Source organism: Cucurbita pepo, chromosome LG04 (genome assembly GCF_002806865.2).
Source record: "Cucurbita pepo subsp. pepo cultivar mu-cu-16 chromosome LG04, ASM280686v2, whole genome shotgun sequence".
Classification (NCBI taxonomy): domain Eukaryota; kingdom Viridiplantae; phylum Streptophyta; class Magnoliopsida; order Cucurbitales; family Cucurbitaceae; genus Cucurbita; species Cucurbita pepo.
This window is the reverse complement of record NC_036641.1, coordinates 4,074,905-4,091,853: the sequence shown is the minus strand read 5'-3', so window position 1 is coordinate 4,091,853 and position 16,949 is coordinate 4,074,905. Positions and strand designations below refer to the sequence as shown.

The 16,949-nt window shown below is 38.9% G+C and overlaps 4 protein-coding genes across 5 annotated transcripts; 2 read left to right on the top strand and 2 right to left on the bottom strand.

The window, feature by feature from the left end:
* Positions 1-361: 361 nt before the first annotated feature.
* LOC111793030 (tubulin alpha-4 chain) lies at positions 362-3,021 on the bottom strand. Its single transcript, XM_023674715.1, has 4 exons — positions 2,755-3,021; positions 1,913-2,147; positions 1,438-1,808; positions 362-1,316 (listed from the first exon to the last, which is right to left on the bottom strand). The coding sequence occupies exons 1-4, from the start codon at positions 2,845-2,847 to the stop codon at positions 663-665; spliced, it is 1,353 nt and encodes a 450-aa protein (XP_023530483.1). The 5' UTR covers positions 2,848-3,021; the 3' UTR covers positions 362-662.
* A 1,479-nt stretch (positions 3,022-4,500) lies between these two features.
* Positions 4,501-9,093, bottom strand: LOC111793032 (protein SHORT HYPOCOTYL IN WHITE LIGHT 1-like). Its single transcript, XM_023674716.1, is given in 5 exon segments — positions 4,501-5,320; positions 8,385-8,450; positions 8,552-8,782; positions 8,859-8,925; positions 8,927-9,093. Coding segments are annotated over 5 exon segments (609 nt in total). The 5' UTR covers positions 9,013-9,093; the 3' UTR covers positions 4,501-5,161.
* Positions 9,094-11,141: 2,048 nt separating this feature from the next.
* On the top strand, positions 11,142-15,268 carry LOC111793461 (magnesium transporter MRS2-3-like). Of its 2 annotated transcripts, none has more exons than XM_023675355.1 (6): positions 11,142-11,815; positions 12,085-12,318; positions 12,397-12,525; positions 12,713-12,885; positions 13,096-13,225; positions 14,770-15,268. In XM_023675355.1, exons 1-6 carry the CDS (start codon positions 11,378-11,380, stop codon positions 15,055-15,057), a joined length of 1,392 nt encoding a protein of 463 aa, XP_023531123.1. In that variant the 5' UTR covers positions 11,142-11,377; the 3' UTR covers positions 15,058-15,268. The 2 variants fall into 2 exon arrangements, with proteins under 2 accessions (XP_023531123.1, XP_023531122.1); XM_023675354.1 differs by having other exon boundaries at positions 11,144-11,815; positions 12,991-13,225.
* A 646-nt stretch (positions 15,269-15,914) lies between these two features.
* LOC111793462 lies at positions 15,915-16,692 on the top strand. The gene is made up of 3 exons (XM_023675356.1): positions 15,915-16,218; positions 16,303-16,349; positions 16,426-16,692. The coding sequence occupies exons 1-3, from the start codon at positions 15,993-15,995 to the stop codon at positions 16,552-16,554; spliced, it is 402 nt and encodes a 133-aa protein (XP_023531124.1). The 5' UTR covers positions 15,915-15,992; the 3' UTR covers positions 16,555-16,692.
* The last annotated feature ends 257 nt before the right edge of the window (positions 16,693-16,949 follow it).

Genomic DNA, 16,949 nt, shown 5'->3' with positions numbered 1-16,949 from the left:
AGCTACCATCTCAAATTCAGGTAGAATATTCTCTTAATTTGGAATGGAATAATCTCTTAATTTGGTATGTGAGGAAGCACAACTATCTCCAATTCAGGTAGAATAATCTCTTAATTTGGAATATGGTAAAATTAAAGTTTTGCCTTCACCCCTACGAAATTCTCCAATATATATACTATTAATTGGTGTTGAATCTAAGTGTGCTATTAAAAATTGAATTGGACTACCTTATCATAAAGGTCGACCACTTCCCATTACAAATAAGAGTGATCAATCCAAGGGTTAGGACCTTAAATAAGATTTCTCAAACTTACCCATAGCTTAAAAATGCATGAATCATTCTTAAAATAGAAACCAAAGATCACTCAAACTTACCCATCAAAATTTCCATAAAGAATCGGAACCAACAAGATCACATCCTAAACAAATCACAACAAATATGCAAATTTCAGAAAATTTCCATCAAATGGAAACACTATGGATTTATCAACAATGCTTAGTGTGCCTACCAACTACACTCGACACACAACTAAGTCCCCTACCATAGACTGCACAAAAACAACGAAAACAAGAAGAAAACAAACACAACACAACACAACACACACACAACACAAACTCAAGCACTAACCCATTACAAGAATTGGGTTACCTCTCTCCTCATCTCAGTACTCCTCCTGATCGTCGTCGTCACCTTCAGCAGACTCAGCCCCCACTTCCTCATAATCCTTCTCAAGGGCCGCAAGATCCTCACGAGCTTCAGAGAACTCTCCCTCCTCCATGCCCTCCCCAACATACCAATGCACAAATGCCCTCTTTGCATACATTAGGTCGAACTTGTGATCGATGCGAGAGAACACCTCCGCCACGCTTGTGGAGTTCGAGATCATACAGATTGCCCTCTGCACTTTGGCCAGATCGCCACCTGGAACCACCGTCGGCGGCTGGTAGTTGATGCCGCACTTGAAACCGGTGGGGCACCAGTCCACGAACTGGATTGTGCGCTTGGTTTTGATGGTGGCAACAGCAGCATTGACGTCCTTTGGCACAACGTCTCCTCGGTACATCAGACAGCAAGCCATGTACTTTCCATGGCGAGGATCGCACTTGGCCATCATGGAAGATGGCTCGAAAGCGCTGTTGGTGATTTCTGCTACAGAGAGTTGTTCGTGGTATGCCTTCTCTGCAGAGATCACTGGGGCATAGGAGGAAAGCATGAAGTGGATTCTTGGGTAAGGAACCAAATTCGTTTGGAACTCTGTTACATCCACATTTAGAGCTCCATCGAATCGTAAAGAGGCAGTAAGGGATGAAATCACCTGAACATTGAAAGAACAATGAACAATTATTAGAATTCATCACCATTACAAAAAAAACAAAAAAAACAAAAAAAACAAAAGAACAAAAATTGTGAAAATCAAAGAAGATATTGAACTGAACCTGAGAGATGAGACGGTTTAAATTTGTGTATGTGGGTCGCTCAATGTCAAGGGAGCGTCTACAGATATCATAAATGGCCTCGTTGTCAAGAAGTACAGAAACATCTGTATGTTCAAGGAGGGAGTGGGTTGAGAGAACACTGTTGTATGGTTCAACAACAGAGGTGGAAACCAGAGGAGAGGGATAAATTGTGAAACCAAGCTTTGATTTCTTGCCATAGTCAACAGACAAGCGCTCCAAAAGGAGAGAGCCAAGACCAGAACCAGTGCCCCCACCAACAGCGTTAAAAACCAGGAATCCTTGAAGTCCAGTGCAGTTGTCAGCGAGCTTTCTAATGCGATCCAAACAGAGATCAACAATCTCCTTGCCGACTGAAACAAGTTTACCAATTATCATTACAATTCAGGAAAAATTAAGGTGTATATTCGATTTTTGATTGAACATAATTACGGAAGAGACGATTTAAAAAGCTCACTGGTGTAATGGCCACGAGCAAAGTTGTTGGCAGCATCCTCCTTGCCGCTAATTAGCTGTTCAGGATGGAACAATTGGCGGTATATTCCAGTCCTCACCTCATCAATGACAGTAGGCTCAAGATCAACGAAAACAGCACGAGGAACATGCTTTCCTGCCCCTGTTTCGCTGAAGAAGGTGTTAAAGGCATCATCGCCTCCGCCTACAGTCTTGTCACTCGGCATTTGGCCATCAGGCTAAAAAAATTTAGAAAACATGGAAGTCAAATTCAAATTTCATTATGATTCTTACGGAAAAAGAGAATAAAGAACACTCGCATTGAATTCCTTTCAATATAATCATTTCTATTCATTTTTGTAAGGATTTGAAAGTTAAAGAATACTCGGATAGAATTCCTTTCAATATAATAGTTTCTATTCATAGTTGTAAGGATTTGAAAGTTCTAAAACTAGAAACTGTTTACAAACAATAAACTACTTTAGCAATTATAGATCTGATCTTGGTAAAATTCAAAGAAAAAACAGAAAACATAAGAAAAATACTTATCCGATGAATACTTCATAGAAAGATATAAAGAATGAACACAAGAACTAATAGTCGAATAATCCGGGAAAAAAAATCCTATACGATGAAGAACCAGAAAATTTGCACGCGATCGAAGTATCATCAAATAAAAAATCACGCAACAGAGAAGTACCGTAAATAACGTATTCAAACCGATCAAAAAATCAAGAAGAAACAAACATGCAAGAAGAAAATAAACAAAATCGAAAGCAGATTCAAACAAAAACGAATTCAAATACATATATCAAGAACCGTAAATGAAACAAAAAGGAGATAGACCTGAATTCCATGCTCAAGGCAATACAGTTCCCAGCATGCATTGCCGACCTGAATCCCAGCCTGACCGATATGAATCGAAATGCACTCCCTCATTTTTCTCCGGCCAAAAAAACAACGCAGCCTAAAGCAAAAATCTAAGAACAACAACAAGAAAACACGATCGAACGAAGCAGAAGAAGAAGATCGAAAACGGAGACGACGAAGGCGTTTATGAAGACGCCTTCTTGTTGAAAATATACATTTCAATGAAAAATGAGGAAGAAGGAGAAGGCATTTTATAGTTGGAAAAACAGGAGGGAGGAAAATGCTGAAGTAGGGGGAGGTTAACCAGGGTTAGTTAAGTGTAATGAATTTGAATGGGCAGGAAATTAACCATGGTTAAGAAATAAAGTAAGTGATTTTGAAATTTTAACCGTTTTTTCTTTATTTTGCCGCTAGAAAGGGCCCAGTGAGGTGCAAGGGGAGCGGCTTGTTTGGTAACATGGATTAGGCTGTGCTTGTCTTTGACAAGTTTGTTTCCATTTATTACCCATTTCTATGGATTTATATGGAAAATAATATTCCCATTTGTTTTTTTATTACTCAAAAAATAAATAATACAAAATATAGTGTTTTTTTTATGCTAATTTTTTTTATTATTATTATAGAGACTGTATTTGTATCGCCCTCCGCGCCCGAGATTGGGATCAGAATTTGAAATTTGAATTCGACCGCTGATGGCTCAGGCATTCCTCTACATCATTCGCTTCTAAGAGTGAGTTCTTTCAGCATATTTGAATTCGACACCCGATATAGAATTGCTCTAAGTAAACTACGTTTAATCTTCGAGTTCTCGTGATTGAGCCACTGAAAATGAAGGTAGATTTTGTGGGTATAAATAGTAACTTAGACTCCTATTCTCGAGATCGTTTTCATTCAAGTATAGTCTCAATTGATTTATGCAATTTTTTTTTAGTGTCACAATATTTTTGTATCGTCTATTTTTTGGATTAAGAATTTCAATGCCTATGATTTAATATTGTTAGGATCACTCAACAACGCACACACTAGATCTACATGAATACAGAGGACAGGAGTACATTTTCAAAGCTATATATATGATACCGTATAAATACATACATATAGTTTTTTTTCCTGTATATAACTATTTACTATTTATGATAATTTACCATTTACCATATATAGTTTTACTATGTATAACGTTGATAAACTATAAATGAGCAATAGGCTCCATAACCTAACAATTCTAGCCGATCTAGTCAATCAAGAATTTCATTCTCAAACGACCATCCATGAGCATCTTCACTGCACCACTTTGCACAACCCTAATATTCCAACATCAACACATTTTGTCAACATGTTTGCTAGATTCTTTGCACCCTCTATCTTCTCAAAATACATCACCATCTTCCACTAACCTACAAGTGAAATGGTATCACCTTCCGTGTTTTATCTTAAAATGATAGATCAGGTTCCTCACCAACTGTATGACACTTTGACTATCTCTATAAAGAATCTTTTTGTGCTGCTTCTTGCTCAATTCTTCCAAATAATCAATCATCCATAACGTCTTCTTTCCAGATTCAGTTATTGTCACGTACTCAGCCTCAGTACAACAATGTATTCTTAATGTGTTGTATCGAAAATATTAATTTCGTACTCAGTCTCGGTAACCATGTGTTTTTACTATATTCTTAACAATCTGTTGTACTCAGCCCCAGTACTACAACACATACTCAGCCTCAGTACAACAATGTGTTCAGGTATCCTTTCATTTCGTTTCGTTTTTTTATTACGAATCCAATTTCATTGCGCAAAAAAACCATTACAACCAAATAATACACCAAATCTGCCTCATAATATTACATCAGAAGCTACCCTCCCTTGCTGTTTCTACTCATGATCTAAAGATTTGAGGCAAAAAGAACAAATACTTTCATAGTCTACTCATAGTCTACAGAAAGCTACAAGGACAAAATTATATTGAATCATAGAGAACAGAATTCCAGCTATACTCGTTTAAACTCGACTATGATATTCGAACTTTCATGCATATTTTATTTTGATCTTTAAACTTCGAAATGTTTTACTATTTTAGTCCATACACTTTGCATAGAAAGTTGTTATAGTCCTTGCAGCTATTTTCGTAAAGCATTTCCAAAAATCCGATTTCGTTTCGAAACCCACCCCTAAACTTATGTTTAACTATTTATGAACACTTTTGGCAAGGACTAAAACAATTTTTTATACGAAGTTTAGAGAACGAATAATTTACTGACCATGAAATAAGTATGAAGGCTATGAAACCAAGCCTATTTTATTCTAATCTTTATCTTCCTTTTTTTTTCTTTTTATGTGTCATCACTAACCTTGCCACTTATAACGTATATGTAGTTAAGTGAGGAATTCAGGAAGCAGGTTGTGCACCAGTCCAGGCATGGTGCTGATCGTCATCCAGTCGATCGAATCTGTGGCTGCGGATATCTTGTAGATATAAGATGCCAGTCCACACTCCACGAATGATAAGTATGCTCACAAACACTGCAGTTCCAAGGGTGCATATCACCTAAGATTTCACAAAGCAGCAGAGGAAATAAGTGTTCTTTTTTCTGAAGGGGGAAACGTTGGAAATTAGATATGATCTAATTCATACAAATAAGTTCTTTTTTCTTTTGTTCTTTCTCTATTGAAGGTGGTATTGTTGAGAAAATTGAAGCTAGAAGAGAGCAAAGACGTGCAGAAATAAAGGCCAAGCACAAAGAAAGGAGCTAGAAGTATATAGTTCTGAGAAATCTAACCCTCGGCTACACATGACACCACTAGAGTCGATGGCAAAAAAAAACTTTCTCAACAAGAATACATCAATAAAAGTATTCTTACATCAACGAAACTATTCTTCCATGGATATCTTCGTAGAACGAATTTTGTCAAGAAATTCTGAAACTTCCTATCGACCTTTATTAGTTTTAGCTCGTTGAAAGTTTCCCGTTCTTTCTATACTAGAACAATTTTAGACCGTCTCCTGAAAGCCTACTTATGAGATCCCACATCAGTTGGAGAAGAGAACGAAGTATTCCTTATAAGGGTGTGCAAATCTCTCCCTAGTGGACGCATTTTAAAGCTTAGAAGGGAAAGCCTAAAGAGGACAATATTTGCTAGCAGTGGGCTTGAGCTATTACAAATAGTATCAAAGCCAGACACCGGGCGGTGTACCAGCGAGGACGCTAGGCCCTCAAGGGGGGTGGATTGTGAGATCCCAAATCGATTGGAGAGAAGAATGAAGCATTCCTTATAAAGGTGTGGAAACTTCTCCCTTGGAATGCGTTTTACAACCTTCTCGGAACGGAAAAGCCAAAGAGGACAATATCTGCTAGCCCGGGCTTGGGCTGTTACACTACTATCTACAACCACCACAACCAGCAAACTCAATAGTCAATCCACGCCTACTTCTCACTATTGATTAAAAAAAAGAAAAAAAAGTCAAATACAACCCTAAGTTGTCCCTTTAGTCATATCCTCTAATAGTGCTATAAGTGTATTGGTATAAGATGGGTCTGTTAGGGCCTACGTGTTGTATTCTCTGTAGGCGGGCGGGTTGAGGATCTTGACCACCTTGCAGGGAGATGCTATGACTAAGCATTCTCAGTTTGGAGTTGCTTCTTCCAGGCTTTCAATTTTCATTCAACTCGACCTGGAGGGTGTAGCTCTTTGACTACGGAACTCTTGCTTCACCCGCCCTTTTATGATAGGGGGCGCGTTTTCTGTGGCTAGCCAAGGTTTGCGTGATTTTGTGGGGCTTTTGGGCAGGACGAAATAACAGAACTTTTAGGGATTGATCGACCTAAATAGGAGGTGTGGTCCCTTGTTAGATTCCACATCTCCCTTTGGGCTTTAAGGCCTTCATAATTACCCTGTTGGTCTTCTTTGTTTGATTGAAGTCTCCATTTGTTTTAGTCTAGCTATTTTTTGTGGGGCCTTTCTTGTTGTATGCCCTTCGTAATCCTTCATTTTTCATCCATGAAAGGTTTGCAGTTCTCATAAAAATAAAAAGTACTACGTGAGTAGGTAATTACAACCTCTAGCAAAGTCTGTAGTGTATTCCCACTAGAGAGACAGATGATGCCGAATACTCCGACTATCTATATCTCGCTATAACAGAAATTTCATTCATGCTGTCTACAACCACGGACCACCATCAAACTCAATAATCAATCTACATCAACAGACCAGCACTTTGATCTACTTCTGAGTAGACAACAAACAAAGTCAAATACTGTAACGGCTCAAGCCCACCGCTAGCAGATATTGTCCCGTCTTCTTTGGGTTTTCCCTTTCAGGCTTCCCCTTAAGGTTTTTAAAACACGTCTGCTAAGAAGAGGTTTCCACGCCCTTATAAAGAATGTTTCATTCTCCTCCCCAACCGATGTAAGATTTCACAATTCACTCCCTTCGGGGCCCAGCGTTCTTGCTGGTACTCGTTCCCTTCTCCAATTCATGTGGGATCCCCTAATCCACCCCCCTTCGAAGCCCAGCGTCCTTCCTGGTACACCGCCTCGTGTACACCACCCTTTGGGGCTCAGCCTCCTCACTGGCACATCTCCCGATGTCTGGCTCTGATAACTTTTGTAACGGCCCAAGTCCACCGCTAGCAGATATTGTCCTCTTTGGGCTTCCCTTTCGAGCTTCCATATCACTTCCCCTCAAGGTTTTTAAAACGTGTCTGCTAGGGAGAGGTTTCCACACCCTTATAAAGAATGTTTCATTCTCCTCCTCATCCGATGAGGGATCTCACAATAAAATACCATCTAGGTTTATTCTTTTTCCTATCCCGATAAAAAAACTGTTAGTGTGCAGGTAAATAAACCCTCCAGAAGAGTGCATACATATATCTAATGTTACTATCGCCCAGTGATTCGGATGGATCATATTATTGGACTAGTACTTTTCACTACTTCTGATGAATGCAGCAAACAAGGCCAAATGACGTTTAGGTTCATTTTTAACCATATCCAGCGTCTAACTAGAGCCGAGCAGATGACACCCTTAATCAGTATGAATACCGTCAATTTAAGAGATACTCACAGGTTTCGAAAAGTTTTCCAACGACAATATTGGTTTACTACGACTGTTCATATGAGAAGATTTATAAAGTTNAATATAATATCAGCATAAAAAAATTCTAGATCAATGTTCATTTTCTTATCTCAATTTAACGAAAATAGACCTAATACCACAATTACAGCTCATTTTTTGGGGGACAACGAACCGAAGACCAGCAATTCCATGTATAAAACCAACCGACAATTCTTCTTCTTCACAAAAAGTTTTCTATTTACTTTCTGGCCAGAGTTCCCTAACAGAAATACCATCTCTCAACGAAGGACAAGAAATCTCTTCTTTGGGTGCTACGTTTGCCATGCATATCCAATTGAACAAGAACTAAGTGTCATAACAATTCTTTCACCCCCTTCTCCATAACCAAACTAAAATATCTGCATTTTTATAGTCGAATTTCGAACACGCATTTCTCTTTTGCAATGAAAGTTTACAGCTAACTATCTATTACTGAGGACACAAATCCATATGGAAATCCTAAACGCAATAAAAGGGCTAAATATCGATGCAGTTACCTCAAGAAATGCCTTCAAAATCCACAAAAACGCTAGCATTAGTACCCCATTGACAGAAAATCCCACCTGAGAAAATCAATTTCTAATGCACAATTGACTAACCACAATTCGTAGATAAAAATTTAATGGGTAATCTTATTTATGAACAAGAAAAGAAAAACATCTACCAGTTTAGTAGGGATGGATTGGGGAAGAACCGATCTCACAGCCTTCCTGGCTCGCTTCGAGACCTTCCTGAAAACATTCTCAACAAACCGGACCAATAGATCCAAACTTCTATCCTCTTCCTCATTTTCCTCATCCTCGTCGTCCTCGTCATCTTCGCCACCGATTATGTCGAAGTCGGAGCTAATCGAGCGGTTCCAATTGCGCCGATCGTCCACCAAATGATCAACTCCCTGGAATAGATCGAGCAGATTGAGAACAAAAACACAGGAACAAAGGCGAATAGAGGGGAAGAGAAATCCGGTGGACCTGAGAGAAATTGGAGGTTCTTCTGGAAGCCCGGAGGAGGGTGTGAGAAATTTGCAAGGAATGGGAGAATCGAGGTCCGAGAGGTTGGTAATGGCGGCTGAGAATGACGAATGGAATAGAGGGACGGCGGTGAAAGAGCGGCATGTAAGGACATGATCAGCTGTGGAAGAACAGCAGCCGTTTGCAGATGCTTTCGTTTTTTGCTGAACAAAAAACGATGGTTATATTCATTGCAACCGCCCAAAATTTCTATTTACCTAGGGTTGATACGCTGGTTATGGGCATCTACACTCAGGCGCCAAGAAAAAAAAATACCCTATTCTAATCTAAGTTTAAGAAAAATAAGTACAACTACCCGTTGCATGTGTCATGGTCTAAAATTAAGATGTTGTCGTCTGTCTTCCTTTTATCTGAAAAAGAAGTAGCACACGGTTTAAGTATCCGCTATTGGGGTCAGAAAATACAAACACATGCAACTCATGATTAAAAATCTATCGTTAAAACCACATAGGAGTTGTTTTCAATCCTGATAAAATTGGATGTGTAGTACTTCCCTACACACGACCCACACGTGCGAGTGTGGATCCCTAGGTAATTCGCACCCCACTTGGACTCATCATAGTCGAGCTAGCTGTTTGTAGTGACGTTTGGAGGTCAGCAGACCTCGAGTGTCATGCAAAGCATGATCATCATCACCATCATAGTGTATGTGTTCATATTCATCATCATAAAATGGAGAGTATCTCAATATATATGAACACACAAAATGCATGAGGTCCCTATAGTTGATCCTTATACTCAACCCTATACATTATTCACACATCACTCTAACATTCTAAATAACATGCCCGCATTGCCCTTTATATATTCATCATCATTAACATTAATTATAGTTGTGTTTTTTAAAACTCGTCGTTATAGTGCATCGTCACATTTAAAACATGCACATCATCTTAATATGGAACATCATCATATTAAGTCATTTCGTCATCACACGTCTCACATCATCTTGTTATCATGCATCATCATCATCATGTCAACATCATGTACATCATCACATCATTATAGAACGTCATCACGTCATCATATAACATCATCACATGATCATTTAACGTCATCACGTTATCATATAACATCATCATGTCATCATATAACGTCATCACATCACTATTTAATGTCATCACGAAATTATTTAACATAATTATATCATCATATAACATTATCACATTATCATTTAACGTTATATAACATCATCACATCACCATTTAACGTCATCACGTCATCACTTAACATTATCACGACATCATATAACATCACCATGTCATCATATAACATCATCACATCATCATATAATATAAAGCATAAATGACACGTGCAAGGGCCACTGGACACGTATCGTCATACATAAGACACGTCTTCTGATCGAGACGATAGTAAGGTCGCTTATCTAATTAGCTTAAGTTGTTGTCACTAATTTATCCTTAGTGAAAGTTCAATTATGCCCTTTAAAATCCAAGTTAACCTATGCAAGCCCACGTCACACGTCAGTTTCAAATTTGAACTTCTGCAAAATTATTCCTCTAATTTACAATGGTTCACGTGTTAGATTTCAGGTTAATATCAGAGATTTTGCATACATAAATTCTTGGAACGTTTATATATGCTTGTTATAATATAGAGGTTTTGATCTCAATAAACTTATTTCTTTCGGTACTTATCCACGGACATTGAACGCTAAAAGAAGTTTACTTTTTCACTTATTGTTCGATTATTGTAAGTTTTATTAGGCAACTCTTCTCTTTAGTCGTTTTCTTTGTTACTTCTATCTTTATTTCAATTCTCCAAAGTATTTCTTAACCATCGTACCCTTACGAACACTCTCATTTGGATGTGGTCTCGGATATCACATGGCAATTAGCTATCGCTTTGGTTCATCCCCGAACCACATCTTATTGGGAGAGGTACTACTTTGACACTATTTGTAACAGCTCATGTCCAGATCTGAAATCTGAATTCTAAATCCCGATCCAATACCTAGGCATAGGTCGTGAAACCTAAATTAGGAAGAACATTATACGATATGATTAGCAACTTTGTATCATAGTTGTGAACTGTCAAAACAGCCCGACACGACCGCGTAGCTAAAATGACCCTACAATAGATTGTACAGAAATCTCGGAAATGATTAATTTTAAATTTAATTAATAAATAATTTTACTAAAACTCACAAATGAAAACAAAATAGGGGTCCAATGTTTTTTCATACATATGTTTTCAATCCTTTTTGCATGAAATTAGGTTACGAACCCTAATCGCACTTATATTCAAGAATTGGACTAAAGTTTTGGATCAATTTATTTAGAAAATTCAATGATTTAAGAATATTCTTCAAAAAAATTACGTTTCTCTTGGAACTCCAAAATTGTCAGGACAAAAATCTGATCAAACATCCGGATTCTCTGCGTAAGAAGTTTCATCAAATTCCCAGCTTGATCCGCCATTACCGGCGGCGAATTTCCATGAGAGGGCAGCATTCTCACCCACCGAAGCCGGTTTTCGCCGGACCTGATGACGAAAACGAACCGGGTCGTTCTTATCTCGCCGGAACGAACGCCCCATTAGGCGCTGGGATTCGGAAGAAGGGGACCGGAGTTCGGCCATGGCTGCTTCTGGACTTGACTGGTGGAGCTCAGGTCGTTGAGGCCGGAAAGCACGCGATTATGCGGCGGACTGGTTTGCCCGCGCGAGACCTCCGAATTCTCGATCCGATGCTCTCGTATCCATCTACGATTCTTGGCCGTGAGAAAGCGATTGTGATCAATTTGGAGCACATCAAAGCTATTATCACCGCTCAAGATGTGTTCGTGTTGAATGCTAGGGATCCGTCAGTAACCCCCTTTGTCGAGGAGCTTCAGAGGCGGGTTCTGCGGCACTACCAAGCCACTAAGGCCGCTCAGGTTTCAATTCGAATCGTTTTTTTTTTAACCTAGTTCTTTGAATTAAAGCGTTTGTTCGACCTAATTTTGTCAATTAACTATCCTCTCTTAGTGATAATTGGCACGCAACCTCAACTTAGAGTTCATAGGTTTGAATCCCCCACCCCAATTGCTGATGAACTCAAACGAGTTGGTGCTAGTGAAGAACTTTGGCTGGTTGAATTTAACTTAGATTGGAACTTTTCTTTGATGGATGAGATCTGTGTTTAATTTTCTGCAATGTTTTGAAGGAGGGCAATGGTGATGATTCCAGTTGGAGAAATCTCTATGACTTGGAGGAGCCACGATCCAGGGCTCAAAGTCCCCATAATCCCTATCAAGGATTTCCACAGGCTGAAGAGGAAGAGGGGAAGGAAAATGGTAAACAAGGTCTTGAAAATCGGGAGGGATTGAAGGTTCTACCGTTCGAGTTCGTCGCGTTGGAGGCTTGCCTTGAAGCTGCCTGTAGCTGCTTAGAAAGTGAAGTAAGAATCTTTACATTTTTGTTTAGTTTGTTTAATCTTGTTCTCTTGATTCTATTTAGCACATTATCTTGTAACCAGGCAGATACGTTGGAGCAAGAAGCTCACCCAGCTTTGGATAAGCTGACTTCTAAGATTAGTACTCTCAACTTGGAACGTGTGCGTCAAATCAAAAGTCGATTGGTTGCGATAACTGGACGAGTTCAAAAGGTTATTAGATTTTAGTTACTAGTCATGTCACATTTCCTTAGTTTGTGTGGTTTTGTAACTTCATCTTTGAGAAAATCTCATTTTCAGACGATGAATGAACATTTTTGACGTCGGTTTCTCGGGTTAAGAAGCACTGTTAACTTAATTTTACACGACCCTTTTGGTCGATTGCGATGATTCTTTACAGGTGAGGGACGAATTAGAGCACTTGCTAGATGATGATGAGGATATGGCTGAGATGTACTTAACAGAGAAGATGGTTCAGCAACAGCTTGAGACCTCTTCCACTTCTTCAATTCCCGAGAGAGACGAAATGGACGATGATGTTCAGCAATTAGGCAAAGATGACAGGGATGACAGGTACAAGATCCGCCTCGTGTCCGAGAAGGACAGACATCTACTCTATAATCGTAGTTTCACGAATTTCTGCATTTTTAAATAGCCTTTTGTTTCCAACTTTCTCAGTATTCCTGCTGAAATATCATTGGAAGGTGGTGGAAATTCTGCTAATTATGAAGGCAATATAGATGCTTCACAGGATCATTTATTTGGTGCATCAAATGTGGGCAGGGACAGCCATGGAACCCGGACAAGCACTACCCATAGCGCTGTAAGCAAACTCCTCGATGTCGAGGAGCTAGAGATGCTGTTGGAGGCTTACTTTGTGCAAATTGATGGTACACTCAACAAACTTTCAACGGTACGCAACATAAACAATGCGTTCTTTCATCTATGATTCTGCTTCTTTCAGCTTAATGGATTGTTTTCAGTTTATATAGAAAGAAAAATTGTGCTGCGGACTAGTAGTAAATCTGATGAATAATAAGTCTTTTTGGGCTGTGGGAAACGGAATTTTACCTGTAGAAATGGCTAAACTAGTAGACAAACCTGATTCAAGGGACTATATTTTCGAGTCTGTTCAAAGATAGATCGTTTAAAATAAAAGTACAGAAGGATGATGGGTCAGAAACAGAAAATGTAACGGCCCAAGCCCACCTCTAGTCGATATTGTCCTCTTTGGACTTTTCCTTTTGGGCTTCCCCTCAAGGTTTTTAAAACGCATTTGTTAGGGAGATGTAGCACACTGATAGCAGATATTGTCCTCCTTGGGCTTTCTCTCAAGGTTTTTAAAACGCGTCTGTTAGGGAGAGGTAGCCCACCGCTAGCAGATATTGTCCTCTTTGGGCTTTCCCTTTCGGGCTTCCCCTCAAGGTTTTTAAAACGCGTCTACAAGGGAGAGGTTTCTACACCCTAATAAAGAATGATTCGTTCTCCTCCCCAACCGAGGTGGGATCTTACAATCCACCCCCTTCAGGGCCCAGCGTCCCTGTTGGCACTCGTTCCCTTATCTAATCGATGTGGGACCCCCCAATCCACCCCCTTTAGGGCCCAACATCCTTGCAGGCACATCGCCTCATGTCCACCCTCCCTTTGGGAGCTTAGCCTCCTCGCTGACATATCACCCAGTGTCTGGCTCTGATACCACTTGTAACGGCCCAAGCCCACTGCTAACATATATTGTGTTGGGATATGGAGGCTGATGCCTAGATCTGGTAGAGAATATATTTGGAAGATATGTAGTAAAAATATGATAGAGATATATATGGTAGATATTTGGTAAAGATTTGAGAGATATATTTGTTAGATTATATCTAGGTTTAAATCTTTGAAAGCTATATTTAGTAAATTGAAACCATATATATACGGTGCTCTCAAAATGTACTAATGTACTTCTCTTCATTCTCTGTATTCTATCTTATTGTAAAGTCATCCGTATAAAACCTTTAGCCAATATTCCTTTTGTATTTTCCCTCCCTCTTCATTCTCTGTATTCTATCTTATTGTACATACATGAAGTCATCGGTATAAAACCTTTAGCCAATATTCCTCTTGTATTTTCTCTCTCCTGTTATTTGTGTTCATCTTGATCAATTGTGTGCGTTGTTGAGCGATCCTAACAATTGGTATCAGAGCTAACAACTGGTATCGATCCTAACACATTGTTCTCTTTAGACTTTTCCTTTCGGGCTTCCCCTCAAGGTTTTTAAAATGCATTTGTTAGGGAGAGGTTTCCAGATTCATTATTCGTTCTCCTCCCCAACCGATGTGAGATCAACTAGCTAAAAAATCATCAACAAAGTGTTAAATATCTGATCTATATATTTTGTTGAAATGCAAGCCTAAGTTGAACATGGCTTTTCCTTTTGCTGATGTCTTCTAACACGCTCTTTCATCTATCTTAAGCTGAGGGAGTATGTAGATGACACAGAAGATTACATCAACATAATGCTAGATGACAAGCAGAATCATCTTTTACAAATGGGAGTAATGTTGACAACTGCTACCCTCGTCGTGAGTGCTTTCGTCGTGGTAGCGGGTATCTTCGGGATGAACATCCATATTGAACTATTCGAACCAGAAAAAGCAGGCATGCCGGAGTTCATGTGGACTGTTGGTGGTGGCACCATGGGAACCATCTTCCTGTATGTCATTGCCATTGCCTGGTGCAAGCACAAACGTTTGCTCGAGTAGTTCTCGCCGAAACCGAAGCTGAAACGTACGGTATAGTTTTCTTGATAAAAAAAAACATATATAGATTAAGACAACCTTTAATACATCTAATGTGTTGAAATAAGTTGAAGCTTTTACAAGCTGAATGCTCTGTTTCATACTGTTGGTCGGTACGGGCTATTGTATATGTTGCATGGTTATAATAATTTATAACGCTAAATTTTGTACTTAATGTTAAGTTATGAAGTATCTTTTAACTAATTATTTAAAAAATACTTTTATTCTTTTAAAGTATTCATTAATTATCATTAGGGTAAAAAAACTTATTAGAAGGTTGAATGATAAGTCAACGTCCTAGAACATGTTTTTTCGAGTTAGTCTCAGTTATTGTCATTTGAAACTGTCAAATCGTTGTCATGGCTATACTATGTGTAGAGGCCGTGATGTAGAGGACTACTTGTTGTCATGGGTGATAGTTCACATGTTTTAATTTAGTTTCTACATCGTTTAGCTCTTTAATTTGAATTTACCTAGACATCATTCTAAAAAGGGTATCGATACAAAGTTTGTTTGGTTTCTAGGTAAATATATGAGAGTTTGCAATATGCATATTTTCGTCTTTGCACGATAAATGATATAAGCATGCTTATGGTAACGAGGTAGGCAATCTTGGGTCTTAGAAAGTGAGATCGTTACGCACTCGATGTGACAGTTAACAGCCCTAGCATACCGCTAGTAGACATTGTTCATTTTAACACATTACGTATAGTCGTCAGTCTCACAATTTTAAAACGTGTATGTCAAGGAGAAGTTTCCACCCGTTTACAAGCTTCGTTTGTCTCGTGGGACCGAGGTTAAATAAAAAGAAGAGTTTATTTGAGGAGGAGGGGATATGGACCAAGAAAGCCTCATCTGTTCATCAACCTCATCCACAACCCCAACACTCTCTCATTCCCATGAGCTCCATCGGCCAAAACATCCTGATGGCTCTCGCCCTCACTCTAAACCAATTCGCTTCCTCAAACGTTCAATCCGTCCAGAGAAACAAACCCAAAACGCCACCCACCACCACCGCCACCACCTCCGCCTCCACCTTCGCCAGTTCTGACATCCAACGAAGAGGCCTCCTCTTATCTGCCGCCGTTGCCGCCGCCGTGGACTCCAGAACCGAGCTCCTAAAAAGTGTGCTGCATTAATTCTTCCCTCTGTGTTCCATTTTTGAATGCTCGACTTTCGTTTCAATCCAAACATTTTATGTGTTGTTAGGGTACCTCAAGAAATCCGAAGAAAACAAAGAAAAGAACGACAAGGAGGTAAGTGCTTTTGTAATTTGTAATTTGGATTTGATTAATGTTTTGAAATTTGGGTTATTGGGTTTGTAATTAACAGAGATTGGAGAGTTTCTACAAGCGAAATTACAAAGATTATTTTGAGTTTGTTGAAGGATCTTTGAAGAACAAGGATGAACTTTCTGAAGCTGAGAAAGGTATCATTGAATGGCTTAAGAGAAACAAATAAATGAATTTCCATTCATTCTATCCTTTTCTTTTCATTTCTTCTAATCTCGTCTATCAATTATCATTCTAACGAGGATCGTTCAACGTTACAAATATTTAAAATTTTCTATCTATTAAAATTATTCGTGATATTATTCAATTTGAGCCTAGGGTTCATCAAGAACGCTTTTGTACCAATGAAGTTCCTGTCCTAATTTATACACGGTAGACTACATCTAAATGAAAGTGATCCCGATAGAATGACTAAGAAAGAGTTACAAGAATTGGTGGTTATTAACTGTACCAATAATATGCACATTTCTTCTCGACACCTCAATCATAAGAATTCAAAATTAAGCGTATATTTTGTTTGAAGCAATCCTATATTTGGTAAGCTCTTGAGAATTTTCGTAACAA

Excerpts from the sequence above, each read along its gene's own strand:
- LOC111793030 (XM_023674715.1), bottom strand. The coding sequence starts at position 2,847 with ATGAGGGAGTGCATTTCGATTCATATCGGTCAGGCTGGGATTCAGGTC. Across the intron at positions 2,148-2,754 it reads GCCTTGAGCATGGAATTCAG|CCTGATGGCCAAATGCCGAG; the intron begins GTCTATCTCCTT and ends AAATTTTTTTAG. Across the intron at positions 1,809-1,912 it reads TGCTCGTGGCCATTACACCA|TCGGCAAGGAGATTGTTGAT; the intron begins GTGAGCTTTTTA and ends AACTTGTTTCAG.
- LOC111793461 (XM_023675354.1), top strand. The coding sequence starts at position 11,378 with ATGAGAGGGCAGCATTCTCACCCACCGAAGCCGGTTTTCGCCGGACCT. Across the intron at positions 12,526-12,712 it reads TAACTGGACGAGTTCAAAAG|GTGAGGGACGAATTAGAGCA; the intron begins GTTATTAGATTT and ends GATTCTTTACAG. Across the intron at positions 12,886-12,990 it reads AAAGATGACAGGGATGACAG|TATTCCTGCTGAAATATCAT; the intron begins GTACAAGATCCG and ends CAACTTTCTCAG.
- LOC111793462 (XM_023675356.1), top strand. The coding sequence starts at position 15,993 with ATGAGCTCCATCGGCCAAAACATCCTGATGGCTCTCGCCCTCACTCTA. Across the intron at positions 16,219-16,302 it reads CAGAACCGAGCTCCTAAAAA|GGTACCTCAAGAAATCCGAA; the intron begins GTGTGCTGCATT and ends ATGTGTTGTTAG. Across the intron at positions 16,350-16,425 it reads AAGAAAAGAACGACAAGGAG|AGATTGGAGAGTTTCTACAA; the intron begins GTAAGTGCTTTT and ends TGTAATTAACAG.